Source organism: Pelobates fuscus, chromosome 4, assembly GCF_036172605.1.
Source record: "Pelobates fuscus isolate aPelFus1 chromosome 4, aPelFus1.pri, whole genome shotgun sequence".
Classification (NCBI taxonomy): domain Eukaryota; kingdom Metazoa; phylum Chordata; class Amphibia; order Anura; family Pelobatidae; genus Pelobates; species Pelobates fuscus.
Genome location: NC_086320.1, coordinates 111,378,406 through 111,392,681, shown reverse-complemented (window position 1 = coordinate 111,392,681; position 14,276 = coordinate 111,378,406). Strand labels below are relative to the sequence as shown.

The 14,276-nt window shown below is 39.2% G+C and overlaps 1 protein-coding gene across 1 annotated transcript in view; it reads left to right on the top strand.

The window, feature by feature from the left end:
• The window catches only part of LAMA3 (laminin subunit alpha 3), a 272,254-nt gene that overhangs the window by 79,859 nt on the left and 178,119 nt on the right, over positions 1–14,276 (top strand). The window contains exons 6-8 of the mRNA XM_063451472.1: positions 8,744–8,841; positions 9,605–9,720; positions 12,453–12,571. Coding sequence (XP_063307542.1) covers positions 8,744–8,841; positions 9,605–9,720; positions 12,453–12,571 — 333 coding nt within the window. The remainder of the gene's footprint in view (positions 1–8,743; positions 8,842–9,604; positions 9,721–12,452; positions 12,572–14,276) is intronic.

Genomic DNA, 14,276 nt, shown 5'->3' with positions numbered 1-14,276 from the left:
TAGCCTGCCCTGGGTTGGTCTCTCTCGTACTGCTCTCTTTGCGGACATTCGTTCCTCCAATGCCCTTCTTCCTTGCAATACGCGCATTGATCCCTACTCAAAGGCTCCCTACTCCATCTATTATTGCCTCTATCTGGGCCCCGTTTATCTACGCCTGCGATCGCTACCGCTAGCATATCAGCCTTTTTACGCATCTTGCGCTCTTCCTCTTTCTTACTTTCTGTATCCCTGTTCATATAGACCTTATTTGCTACCTCCATTAGTTGGGTGATGGACATACCTGCAAACCCTTCTAACTTTTGTAGCTTGCGCTTAATATCTCCGTATGCTTGGCTGACAAAGGCGGAGTTAACCATTCGGGAATTGTCTGCGTCTTCCGGATTAAAGGGGGTATACAAGCGGTATGCCTCCAATAATCGGTCATAAAAGACACTGGGCGCTTCATCGCTTTTCTGGATCACCTCAACTGTCTTCGACATGTTAATGGCTTTCTTTCCTCCGGCTTTCATGCCAGCAATTATAGCGTCTCTATAGGCTCTGAGTTGAACCATATCAGCACCATTTACGTTCCAATCGGGATCGGTGTTGGGATAGTGTGTCGCGGCCCATGCTGCTGGATTGGCTTGGTTCAAAGCACGGGCTCTATCCTCTAATGCTTTAATGGCTGCTTGATTTATTCTTGTCCTTTCCTCATTGTTAAATAAAGTCATTAGTAACTGCTGGCAATCAGCCCATGTCGGATTATGCGTCTGTACTATTGAGGTGAACAGATCAGTCATAACTTGTGGTTTCTCAGTATACGAGGAATTATGGGTCTTCCAGTTTAAAAGATCGGTTGTGGTAAATGGGACATATACGAAGACTGGGTCAGCGTGTGCCATTTGACCTGCGGCATCGATATAAGCTGACCCGGGATTCAGACGAAGAGGCATCTGATAGTGCTTTAATTGTTGGGCACCAGTCAACTGTCGGGTTTGGATGGGGCTACGTAGAGAGGCGTCAGTCATGGGTTCCGGTCGGGGAGAGATAGGGTATGGGGATGTGGGAGGTCGGTTTTGGGAAAAGGTCGTAAATAAAACACTTCGAGCCGAGCTAGATGAAGCTTGACCGGAAGTCTGAAGTGGCGCCAAATCAGGATATTCGTTTCTAATGGGGGTGGATTCTGGTTCCGGAAGGGGAGATTTAGTACGAGGGGGGGTGGATCCTGTACTGGAGGAGGAAGCGGAAGTGGATGAGGGTAATGAGGGGAGGGGTGCAGGACTTCCTGCGTTTGCGTCACTTCTTCTTAACGGAAAGTAAGGGGGCGGCAAAGGGATCTCGGACTCAGGGGGCGTGTCCAAAATGGGCCTAACACCAGTCCTAGTGGACGAGCAAGTCCTAGCTACCATGAGGCGACACTGCTCCTCGTGGCATGTCTGGAGCCATTTTGGCGAGTCATTTACGGCCTGTCTCCAACAGTCAATATAAGGAAACTGGCCGTAAAGTTCAGGCCTACCCGATACAGCCACGTGTAAGCGCTGTACCAGAGTTGGATCCAAACTGCCACGTGGCGGCCATGCCGCAACCAAAGTAGGCCACTCCCTAGTACACAAAGTGACCAAACGTACAGGAGACATCTTTACCCCAAAATCACAAACTTTGAATCCCTTTTTAAAATTCTTAACCATACATCCTAAGGGATCCGGAATCGTTGACTGCGACGCACCCATACTTAACAATGGAACGTCGTCGACAACGAATACTATACACGCGTACTATTCAACAGTCACACCCGTTTCCTCTGGCAACAGCACCACGTGGTACGGTTACCAAGTGAAACGTACACAATAACAATAAACACTCAGGGAATTCCCGTACACACACAGCTGTTACACCAGTCACTATATAATCAATATTATGCCCTTTGGCGTAACTATACAGTCACCCACGCTATAATTCTCTATATACGAATTACCCGTCTATAACACACCCCAGTAACATTGTCTTTTACAAATAGCGGTTACAGTACGGTTAGCATAGGTCAAAGCACAAGTTAAGGTCACAATACAATTATTAGTGGTTATGGTGTTAAACATGCAATGGACGACAATGATTAGTACTTATTATATAATGTCAGTAAATATACAGGGTTATGGTACCGTGCACTATAATACAGCAACACACTATTAACACTCTCGCTAGACGGCTGAGCTCGCGCTATCTAACAAGATATACACTTTACTAAAACAATCGTTAACACATTTACAATTCCCAACTAAACTATTGGCCAGTACCTTGAATGGACTACCTAAAACTATATACACCCGTTTTGGTTAGCCACACTGCCCAATCACCACATATACATAGCGAGCTAGAGAACCGAATTTACACAGGCGCCTCTTAGTCGCACTATACAACGAGCTAGAGATCCGAATTTACACAGGCGCCTCTTAGTCTCCCGGTCCCTCCGACCTAGCGAACGTAATATACACCCTAGAACGCTAGTCTAGACAAGACACCGGTGTCCGGCTAGGGCTATCTTACACCAGGACCCCGCCTGACTAACCAAATCAAACGGTCTGACTAAAGAGCGTTCGATCGAGCGGTGCGCCTTCGCTCCTTCCCTCCGACAGAGGGGGCAGATACACAGATTCAAAACCCCTTTGGGCCTACCGCACAATCGGTATACCCCTAGTGGGTCCTGCCGTCTAAAACAGCAGTTGTCTTACCTCCTCGTTCCTGAACCTGAGTTCACACTCATCGACGGGGACACCCCAGCACTTCTCACGTAGAGGCCGATGATCTCCTGGACAACAGACCAGTGGCGCCGAGACGAAGGGAGGTCCACGCAGAAGTTCAGGGGTGCAGCCGTAGAGAACGTGGGCAAAGATAGACCGTCTCACGCCTCTGCCTCTCAGCTACCGTTGAACGATGAGCTTCCCGGCCAATGCACCAAATGATACCGGAGAAACTGACGGAAGCCAAGCACAGAGAGATGGACACAGGTTTCTTCAGGAAGGAAGAGATTCTTTATTGGATCACCGATCGGGACTCAGAGGGACTAGCGTCACCAAAATACAGCAAAGTCTGAGTACTGAATACATAGAGTACATTCCTTATATAGCACTGTAGCTCCTCCCACAATTAACTACACCCACACATACCCTTAACCTATTTAATAAATAGAGTCTAAACTCATCCATCCGGTCTAACCACGTGGCTCATCTGATACAAAGGAGAGGGACGCGTAATTCCAGTTCTTACATTCCTGCACCTGGTCAGTACAGTGATAACAGTATCTTAGCTACGTGTAATTAACTTAACTGATACTACAAACACATATACATACATATGCCTTGTGGCAATCTTAGCCTGCTAAACTTGTATTTTACTGGAATTACATCACACATTCTTTCTGGGTTGATGACAAAAAAAAACAACCTTTCCAGCTGGGCTCAATTTGATCAGTAGTAAAATAATAGATCCTAATTTCGAAATTTACTTTATAGCAATCCATTATTAACATTGAGCCACCTAAAAAAATGCTTCAATAGGCCCATTCCAGCACAAGTTGTATACACTGTAGACACAGATCTTTTACCAACCTTTAGATTGTATTAATGATTAAACCTTTAAACATTGTTAAACTCTTTGTAGCTATTTTGCAATATATAATGGAGTAGTATTCTACAATATCTTTAAAAGAAAACAAACACAAGCTTTTTACTATACTTTTCTAACAAATGTGTGTGTTTAATCTACGTGAAACCTTTTTAAACATGTCTAATAGCATTCTTTCTGTGGGTACACCTTGTTTGAAATGTTCAGATATTATTAACATAGATAGGGGAATATAGAAAGATATCCTCTAAGATTAGGAAAGACATATAATCTCTGAACCAGGATATGAAATGTAGATCTATTACAGAATGGGGAAAAAAAATATGGCGACAATATTCTGGTTTTAGACCTGGATGAATTCCTTTAATGTGCTTATAGAGTCTATTCAGTGTGTAAATATACAGGATACTTTTCTCGAACTTACGGATAGATGGTACCGTATATTATTCCCACAACGCAGTGTAAATTTCAACCAAACATTTCCAGCTCGTGCTGGGGATGTAAAAGGGATCCCGGCACATTAAAGCATATATTATGGTGGGATTGTTTCAAACCGAATAACATTAAATTAGGAGTTACTAAAATCTTTGAAGAATTGAAATTAAATAGTACTCTAACTCCAGAGAGGTTCCTCTTCCATCTAGATCTCCCTTGTATGTCAAAACTAATTCTAAATCTTACTGTCCATATGCTAATGGCTGTGAAAGGATGAGACTCTTAACCTAGAAGAAATCAGGGCTCAAATCAAGGTGTAATGGAAAAAAACAATATACTTTAGTGACAGTAACATTGGTAAATATAAGATCTTGGATATTTGGTTAGCATACTATAATGACTGAAAACTTGCTTTATAGATTACTTATGGCCCTTGCATTGGCACTTTTTAACCTTCCCCTATATTCCCCCAGGAGATGGTCCTTTATTTGTACATTTCTCTATACCATTCCTTATTAGCTGGACCTGGTTAGCTGAATCCACTTTCACTGCTCTCCAAATGTGTCTCCGTGCTTTTTGTGTTTCTAGTTTTGGCATACTATGTATTAGTTTATTATTTTTTATATTTGTCTTACTCTTTATATTTTGGTTATTGATATATGTGCATACAACTTTCTTACAATCTTATAGTCATATAAGTGTTCTTTATGATTACTTGATCCCTTGTGAAATTATCTTGTAAATTGTTTATGCACTTTATCACTGAGGATTCTACTTGAATATTGGCAAATTAATTAATTGTGTTAATATATATGTCTAAAAATTTAATATTTCAAAAAATAAAAGATATTAATATATGAAGAAAAAGGTGATTAAAGAAATCACAGAAAGCTCTCCAATGGTTTAAAAAAACAAAACACTCCAAGCACAATAGAGTGCTGTAGTGGTTATGGTGCCAGGAGTGCCTTGGTTCCCCCATTGTAAGGAGTTACTTCTTACCTTGGAGCTATCAAGGAACTGCTCCACGCCTCTTCTACAACTTTACTACAACAGTGATTCTGTTGGCGCTATATAAATGGTAATAATAATAATAATAATAATAATAATAATAATAATAATAATAATAATAATAATAATAATTGGATTAATCTATGCTTTGAGTCCATGATGGTAAGTATCTGTTGTGCCTTGGTGCAAAATGTAGTTTATTATGACATCTCTGCTCCTGACCCTAGATTTTGCTTTTTCTTATCAGTCATTGCCTACATCAACTTCCTCAGAAAGATTGTATTTCAATAAGACCACAAGCATGCCTTTCAGGTTATGCAAATTAGGGCATGCCCGATTGTCATTCTTTAAATGTCTAAATTTTTGTAGGTAGCTTTATCAATGGCATTCTGTTAAAAAACAAGACTTTTGCACAAATGCAGCCACAGAAAAAAATACACACGTCATATAACTCAAGACTAATGGGCACAGGCTCAAAGGCAAGTGAAGACAGCAACGAGGGCCTGCCAACTGGCCATACGTGTATTCCAAGCTAAGAATCAGTACTTGCTAGTTCTTCACTGTTGGGTTGACGGACAGCTGTAATTATTAACTCCAGACCTGCATAAGTGGTATTGAGCTCTACTGATATTGTCAAACAACAAAAGTACAACAGTTTGCACCTAATGATTTACAAGTAATAGAATATAATTAGAAATTTATGAAAAGGTCCGAGAGCCACAATCAAAAATCTTCCACTGGTTGCTAGGTGATCTTGCTTCTTATATAGCTGGGAGATATTTTCATGGGTACATATAAGAGAATAGCGGAGCAAACCATTAGTGTGCTATATCTTGATATGTGAACATAAAGGTGTATACTTGCCCACTCACATATTAAGAAGCTTACAAACCAGCTCCAGGATAAATGCAATGCAGTGCTATTTATAATCCCCACGTATGGATTTATACAGTGCCTTGCAAAAGTATTCACCAACCTTGACTTTTTACCTATTTTGTTACATTGCAGCCTTAAGTTCAATGTTTTATTAATCTGTTTTTTTATGTGATGGATCAGAACACAATAGTCTAAGTTGGTGAAGTGAAATGAGAAAAATATATACATAAAACTATTTTTTAGAAATAGAAAACAGAAAATTGTTATGAAGCATATAAAAAGCTTTGGTGCAACCAATTACCTTCAGAAGTCCCATAATTAGTAAAATCATGTCCACCTGTGTGCAATCTAAGTGTCACATGATCTGTCATTACATATGCACACCTTTTTTGAAAGGCCCCAGAGGCTGCAAAACCTAAGCAAGAGGCACCACTAACTAAACACTGCCATGAAGACCAAGGAACTTTCCAAACAAGTAAGGGACAATGTTGTTGAGAAGTACAAGTCAAGGTTAGGTTATAAATAAATATCCAAATCTTTGATGATCCCCAGGAGCACCATCAAATCTTTCATAACCCAATGGAAAGAACATGACACAACATCAAACCTGCCAAGAGACGGCCGCCCACCAAAACTCACGGACCGGGCAAGGAGGGCATTAATCAGAGAGGCAGCACAGAGACCTAAGGTAACCCTGGAGGAGCTGCAGAATTCCACAGCAGAGACTGGAGTATCTGTACATAGGACGACAATAAGCCGTACGCTCCATAGAGTTGGGCTTTATGGCAGAGTGGCCAGAAGAAAGCCATTACTTTCAGCAAAAAACAAAATGGTACGTTTTGAGTTTGCGAAAAGGCATGTGGGAGACTCCCAAAATGTATGGAGGAAGGTGCTCTGGTCTGATGAGACTAAAATTGAACATTTCGTCCATCAAAGAAAACGCTATGTCTGGCGCAAACCCAACACATCACCCAAAGAACACCATCCCCACAGTGAAACATGGTGGTGGCAGCATCATACTGTGGGGATGTTTTTCAGCAGCCGGGACTGGGAAACTGGTCAGAGTTGAGGGAAAGATGAATAGTGCTAAAAACAGGGATATTCTTGAGCAAAACCTGTACCACTCTGTGCGTGATTTGAGGCTAGGATGGAGGTTCACCTTCCAGCAGGACAATGACCCCAAACACACTGCTAAAGCAACACTTGAGTGGTTTAAGGGGAAACATGTAAATGTGTTGGAATGACCTAGTCAAAGCCCAGACCTCAATACAATAGAAAATCTGTGGTCAGACTTAAAGATTGCTGTTCACAAGCGCAAACCATCCAACTTGAAGGAGCTGGAGCAGTTTTCCAAGAAGGAATGTGCAAAAATGCCAGTGGTAAGATGTGGCAAGCTCATAGAGACTTATCCAAAGCGAATTGGAGCTGTGATTGCTGCAAAAGGTGGCTCTACAAAGTATTGACTTTAGGGGGGTGAATAGTTATGCACATTGACTTTTTCTGTTTTGTCCTATTTGTTGTTTGCTTCACAATAAAAAAAAAAAACATCTTCAAAGTTGTGGGCATGTTCTGTAAATTAAATTACGCAAATCCTCAAACAATCCATATTAATTCCAGGTTGATAGGCAACAAAATACAAAAAATGCCAAGGGGGGTGAATACTTTTGCAAGGCACTGTATGCTTCTGATGTTCAGTGGTAGATGTACAGTCATAAAGGAGAAAAAATTGCAATAGTGTAATACTGTCACTATGTAGTGAGTATTGGAACAACAGGAATTGCACTTACAATGGGGGAATTTCCATCTCAATCTCAGGGGTTCTGACGTAGAGTGGTATGATCCCCAGGATATTTCTTTGTTATATAGGGCTCTCTGTTAGTTTGAATACGTAAATAAATGTAAGAACGGTACTCACATTTGTGGGAGTAGCTGAGCCACTTAATGTATTCTGCGTAGGTAGTATGTTCCCCACCAAGGATCAGATGTGTTGAGGTCTTCAGTGAAATATTTTCCAGAAGTTGCCAAGATCAGAAATAAATGGTAAAAATAGTAAAAAAAAAAAAAGTATGTGGCCAAATCACAAACGAATATGGCAAAAGAAATACTTTATTTTACCAATCAAAACAAGGAGTTAAAAAAATCCACAAAACATTTCAACTATACAATAGGCTTTTTTCAAGTGAATTACAGGAGTGCCTGGCTTTTGGGATATATATGGCAAGGACATTTTAAAATCTGTAGTTAAATGATGCCATAAGTTATATGACCTGTTTTGGGATCATATTACCTAGTATTTACAAAAGTTAATACTTTTTTTTTATATAATTTATATTATAAAACTAGTAAAATATGTGTAAAGAACATTTAATACAGAAGAGAAATATGTTTATATAGAAGGCAAGAGGAAGGAGTCAGTGTGAAGTGAAATCGTAAGAGAAATCGAGTTACGTGATGCAGATCGGGATGGCACATCACGAGTCTTGGCTATGGAATTCAAAAATCAGGAAAATGCATTCATTGAGAGTGAAAGGGCCTTACTGCAAATCATTAGACATTTGGGAAAAGGAATATGGAGCGAATATTCGTTTCCTCAAATATACCTTTGCACTCGCGAATCACGTGACGATTCGCAGTGGCCAAATTGGCTGAGGGCTGAATATAATAAAATCCTGTAGTATCACTGGCAAAAATCAAGTCCAGTAGGGCTATGAAGTAAAAAATGGAGACTAATCTCTCTCGCGCTGTTGTGTGAAAACATCAGTATTGAAGGTCAATGTGTTAATGTAAATGCATTAGTAAACTTACAGGGCTTTATTTTCTCTAGTATTATTATAGTATTAAGGACATCAGTATCGGAGGACGTTGTGTTTGCCATGGCCATGCAGATGTCTGCAGTGTAAAAGATGCTGGGAGCCAGAACGTGTAAGTAACAATAATTGCTAAATGAGTGTTTATTAACCCAAACTATTCCAACTCCATATTATTTTGAACATCAAAGTAATGCACAAGAATAAAGTCCCCACTCACCTTCCCCTCCACCCTAGAATTGGATTTCACCCAGCAGAGACACTAGCTGCCTTTGTGATGGGCCTCTCTCCCTTACTGTACAGCGGTCCATGAGGAATATAAGGTAATGGGCTGCATTCCAGCAAGGTGGTCCCCATGAATCCCCATACAAGCCAGAGGGGACCCATTCAGGTTCCACTGTCGTCATCCTTATCAATTGCATGTTCTAAAAATAAACATTCCCTTATAGAATCCCTTTAATTACTGTGTTGTAAAATCATGTAATTGACTATGTTGGTAGAGAGTGATGGGAATGATAGTCCAACAACAACAAGACAGCTCTCCACGTGCCAGTTCTGTTTATTTTACGTTTATTACTTTTATGGCACATAACAAATAGTACTCGTTCTCTGTATGCACTGGATTACTAACATTTGGGTTTCTATTTTCATTTCTGGAATAAAAGGGAATCATGACATGTCACACATGTCATGTGTCCTTAAGGGGTTAAGCTAAAGTACATATTTGAATACTACTAACATCCATTAGACATACTAATGAATACAATAGTTTACAAGTATAGCAGCCACATCCTTTACCAATGCCAATACTACTCTTGTGTATATCTAAGTAACCTGTACATGATAAGTCATTTGGATCTGTGTTCTCCATTCCAAAGGTATCACTGTCAGTGCCAGCACAACACATGTGGAGAGATCTGTGACCGCTGTTGTCCAGGATATCACCAGAAGCCTTGGAGGCCGGCAAGTGTAGACACAGCCAATGCGTGTGAATGTAGGTTTTCAGGATCCCTAAGTATAATAAATATGTTTATATCATTCAATGTGAAGCTCTGCATTATATTGAAAGTGTGTAGGTTGTAACATTTTACAGGCGACACCTCTTTACTTTCCTTTTTTGCAAATATACCTAGATAAAGACCATTAGGAATCATTCTTCAAATGACGGCAACTTCTGTATGGTCTAAGAGATTTATTTCCTCCATACCTAGTCTCATCACAAACCCAAAGATTCATCCTCGCATAATGAATGAGAGAACAGTTATATCTGACTCTTTGTAAAATGTGTCTAGTCTTCCTGTTGGGTATGAATTAAACATTTCCAGTTTCAAAGATTACAAACAGGGAACATCTGGCTTTGTGTCCTGAATTCAAAAATATGAATATGATCTACAAATACAAATGCTTGTTAAAGAAGAAAGAACACGTGCAGTTCCGTTAATGAGATTGGTCATTACCCTGAAAAACTTTTTTTTGTTTTTTTTCTAATATTTTGTTATACCTTAGATATCATCATTGAATTCCATTGTTTGCAGCTCTTTGTCCATCTGTGTTATTTTGTTTATGTTGCATGCTAGCTTGGGTGTAACTGCAGTGTGTACAGTAATATTGAGTTGTAATATTGAGTTGTAAGTTTCCTACTTATTCTGATATTGCCCATTCACTTGCTTGATGCCGATATTGAAAATGTAATATTTTATTTAGAATAAAAAGTGCAAAGTCAGAAACAATGTCAAAGGGCTCATTTAGTGACTATAGTTACCAAAATTACTTTAGCATAATGAAGCAGTTTTCAGGTATAGATCATGTCCCTCCAGTCTCACTGCTCAATTCTCTGCCATTTGCAAGTTGAATCACTTTGTTTATACAGCCCTAGTCACAGACACCTGCATGTGACTTGCACAGCCTTCCTAAACACTTTCTGTAAATTGAGATCAAATGTTTACACTTTATTAAATGCAGATTCTGTTTCATTCAGAATTTATTTCCTTCGCTGTTAATAGCTTGCTAGAGCTTGTAGAAGCATCCTGTATGTGATTAAAGTTCAATTTATAGAACAGGAGATTAAAATGTATAAAGTAAGTTAACATCTGATTGAAAAATAAAAATACATTTCACGCAGGTTGTCAGTCACAGCGAGAGGAGGTGTGGGCTAAGGGTGCATGGACAGAATCAAAAGTGATTTAACTCCTTAATGGCAGAGAGTTGACAGTGAGACTGCAGGGACATGATTTACACACCAAAACTGAAACAAAAAAAACAGTGCCTAACCAAACTGTAGGTTAAGCATTGTTTTAAAGCACAATTAAAAGACAATAGATAGTAGACTACATGCACATCTACTTCTCTTATCTGATCATTCCTAGTTTAAGTGATGCATGTTGAAGAGCCATCCTTGTTCGTTCTCTGGTCTTTACACATGTGGGTGGTCTGACTGTACATGCCAGTGACATGGTTGAAGGCACATGATAAGCGTGCTGTGCTGCATTTAGACATGCTAGGACATTGCTATCAAGTACAATATCTAAATTCAGTTCAGTAATCGAGACCACCCTGCTAAAACTGTGAACAAAGCAAGAACACATAGAGAATTGTAGAAACTTCAGCCCACTGCTATTTTTGTAGTTTATGCACACTTCCTGACATAAAAGCAAATATCACTCACATTAATGTATTATTGTTTATATATATATGGTTCATCTGCCTATATAATTTGTTTCATAAAACTGTATCGTATTGTGGAATGGAGTAAACTGTGTAAGGTTTGATAAAAAAAAAATGTATATTATAAATATTACATAATAGAGAAAGCAGTAAACATAAAGCAGAAAAACAATTTTATAAAACTTTGCAGTTGTATACCCGCCTAATAATTATGTATATTGTTTTAGGCGTCATATTAATTGTGGTGTTATATTATAACTGTATCTTTTCATCAAGATACAAAAACTAGAGACAAAGCACTTCATATAAATTAACTAGCTATGCCATGATTCACTGGTACAATATCAGTGTGTATGCGATGCTCAGTTTGCTATTTGTTGTGGATTTATTGTAATGTTAAGGTATTGTGCATTATCTTATCATATTCTAATGTATGTATATCAATAAAACAAGTGAAAAGGCATAGACAGGGCATTTCATGTAAATAACATGGCTTTCCCATGATGCTTTACTACAAAGACATAAAGTCAGTATGTATGTTATACTCTATTTTTTGTTGATGGAATTTTTTTTATGGTGCTTGCAGATAAAACTATCCACTTTATTACTACCCTGACCTCTTTACATTAAAAAAATATTTTAACACTGTAAAACTACTGATGTTTGCAGTTGTTTTATATTATAATTTTTTTTTAGTGTTAAGGCATGCGCAGTCATGGATAAACACCATAAAGCACGTAGCAAATTACACATAATCCCCATGCAATCCCGGCACATCAGACTGAACATACTGAACCTACAGCATATTGTTCTGCAATTAACATACACATGTCTTTTATACTTCCTGCTTCTGATGTTTTAGCCTCCTTATTACAAAGGGCCATAGACAACGGCTTATGAAATCTAACACTTAATAGAAGACATTAAGATGTTTGTATCCAATGACGAATTGAGTGAAATAATCAGAGATAGGTGTCAACTGGGGCGCTGAGAGTTAAGAATCAGGGGGAATGGGATCCCTTTCAATCAACATTCCACTGATGTTGTGTTTCCCTTCCACAGCTTGTAACTGTCATGGACATGCCTCTGACTGCTATTATGATGCCAATGTTGATTATAGCAAATCAAGTCTAGACATATCCGGGCGATACAATGGAGGAGGAGTTTGCATCAATTGCCAGGTATTTGCTTTGTGATATTGTGTTGTAACTTTATCTGGTAAATGAAAAAATGTAATGACTGTGAGTTAATATAGAACAGTTAATATAGAACAGGATGAGAGAAAGCAATTAACGTAAACAAACACAAATGTCTGCTTATTTTATTCCCTTTTAAAGTCAAGTTTAAGTTCTGCAATGTGATTTTCCTTTAGTGCAGATAACATCATTTTCATTCCACTCCTGTAGTTTTGGCTTGTGAACGCAGGCAGGGATTCCAGGTTACTGAGAATGTCTAGTTAGCCTGCTGTCAGTGTAGAATAGTGATTGTGTCTCCAAAATTGCATTCTAGTTTGAGGATCAATATGCCATTATAATACTACGTATATCAACTATTATAGCCCCATCTATGTGCTTTAAAAATACAATAGTCAGCCCTTACATCTATAGATTTGATAAAGCAAGCTCCCTAGGTAGTACATTCCATATCAATATCATCATTAAAGGAACACTATAGGGTCAGGAACACAAATATGTATTCCAGACCCTAGAATGTTAAAAACACAATCTAGCCTACCTGCCTCCCCCTCCCCCCCTTGTCTTTCCCCCTTTCCACCCTAAATTTAGTTAAATCTTACTTTGATTCTAGTCTGCTGATGCTGGCTCTGCCTCTGATCTGACTTCTTGGCTGACATCACCATAGGAAAGCATTGGATTGGCTAAGATTGTCAAGGAGGCAGATCAGGGGCAGAGCCAGCACAAGCCAAACACAGCCCTGGCCAATCAGCAGCTCCCCATAGAGATACATTGAATCAATGCATCTATATGAGGAAAGTCCAGTGTATCCATGCAGAGGGTGGAGACACTGAATGGCAGTACTGCACAGTGTGCAGCACTGCCACAGGAAGCTCTTGCCGGAATCCAAACGCACCCTTCATCTTTCCAGCCTTGTGTTTAAGAGCTTTTCTACCCCCCCTATCTGAGCAGAATGCTCTCCCCGGCTGTTCTCACCTCCTATAACCTCCGATCCAGTACCAGCACTTTATTTAGTCTACCTCAATACAAAAAGAAAGCAGCCCGATCCTCCTTTTTTTCTCACTCTACATACCTCAAAACAGAATACACCTGTCATGGTTGATTATATATTACCTACCTGTTCTATGTTAAAATTATTTATAATTTGTGTATTAATATTGTTTTGGTATTTTATTGCACCCTATTGTATCAATGCAATGTTTTGTGGACCCAGGACATACTTGAATACGAGAGAAATCTCAATGTATCTTTCCTGGTAAAATCTTTTATAAATAAATTAATAAATAGTAACCAGTGGAGTTATCACTAGGCTGCATTTTCTCTGAAAAAAACATTGTTTACTGCAAAAAGCCTGAAGGGGTTCATTACACTAAGCTGTAGTTGTTCTGATGACTATAGTGTCCCTTTAATGTGAATAATCCTTTCTGTTGCTGCCGGTGGCATCTGATGCACCCTACCCTACTAAGGCAATGTAGACATAAAAGTATGACATATGGCGTAGTGTCTGGACAAAGCACTAAGCTCATGGTCTATTACAATCACACAGATCTTATAATGATCAGCAGTTGCAAGATATGTTCGGCTCTTTATCAGTTTAGAACTGTCTTGTTTGCAAACACATTTCCCATTAAAGCAGAGAAAGATATACATGTGTGCTTGTTCATCAGAGTCTTTACTGGTACAATCTCCAGCA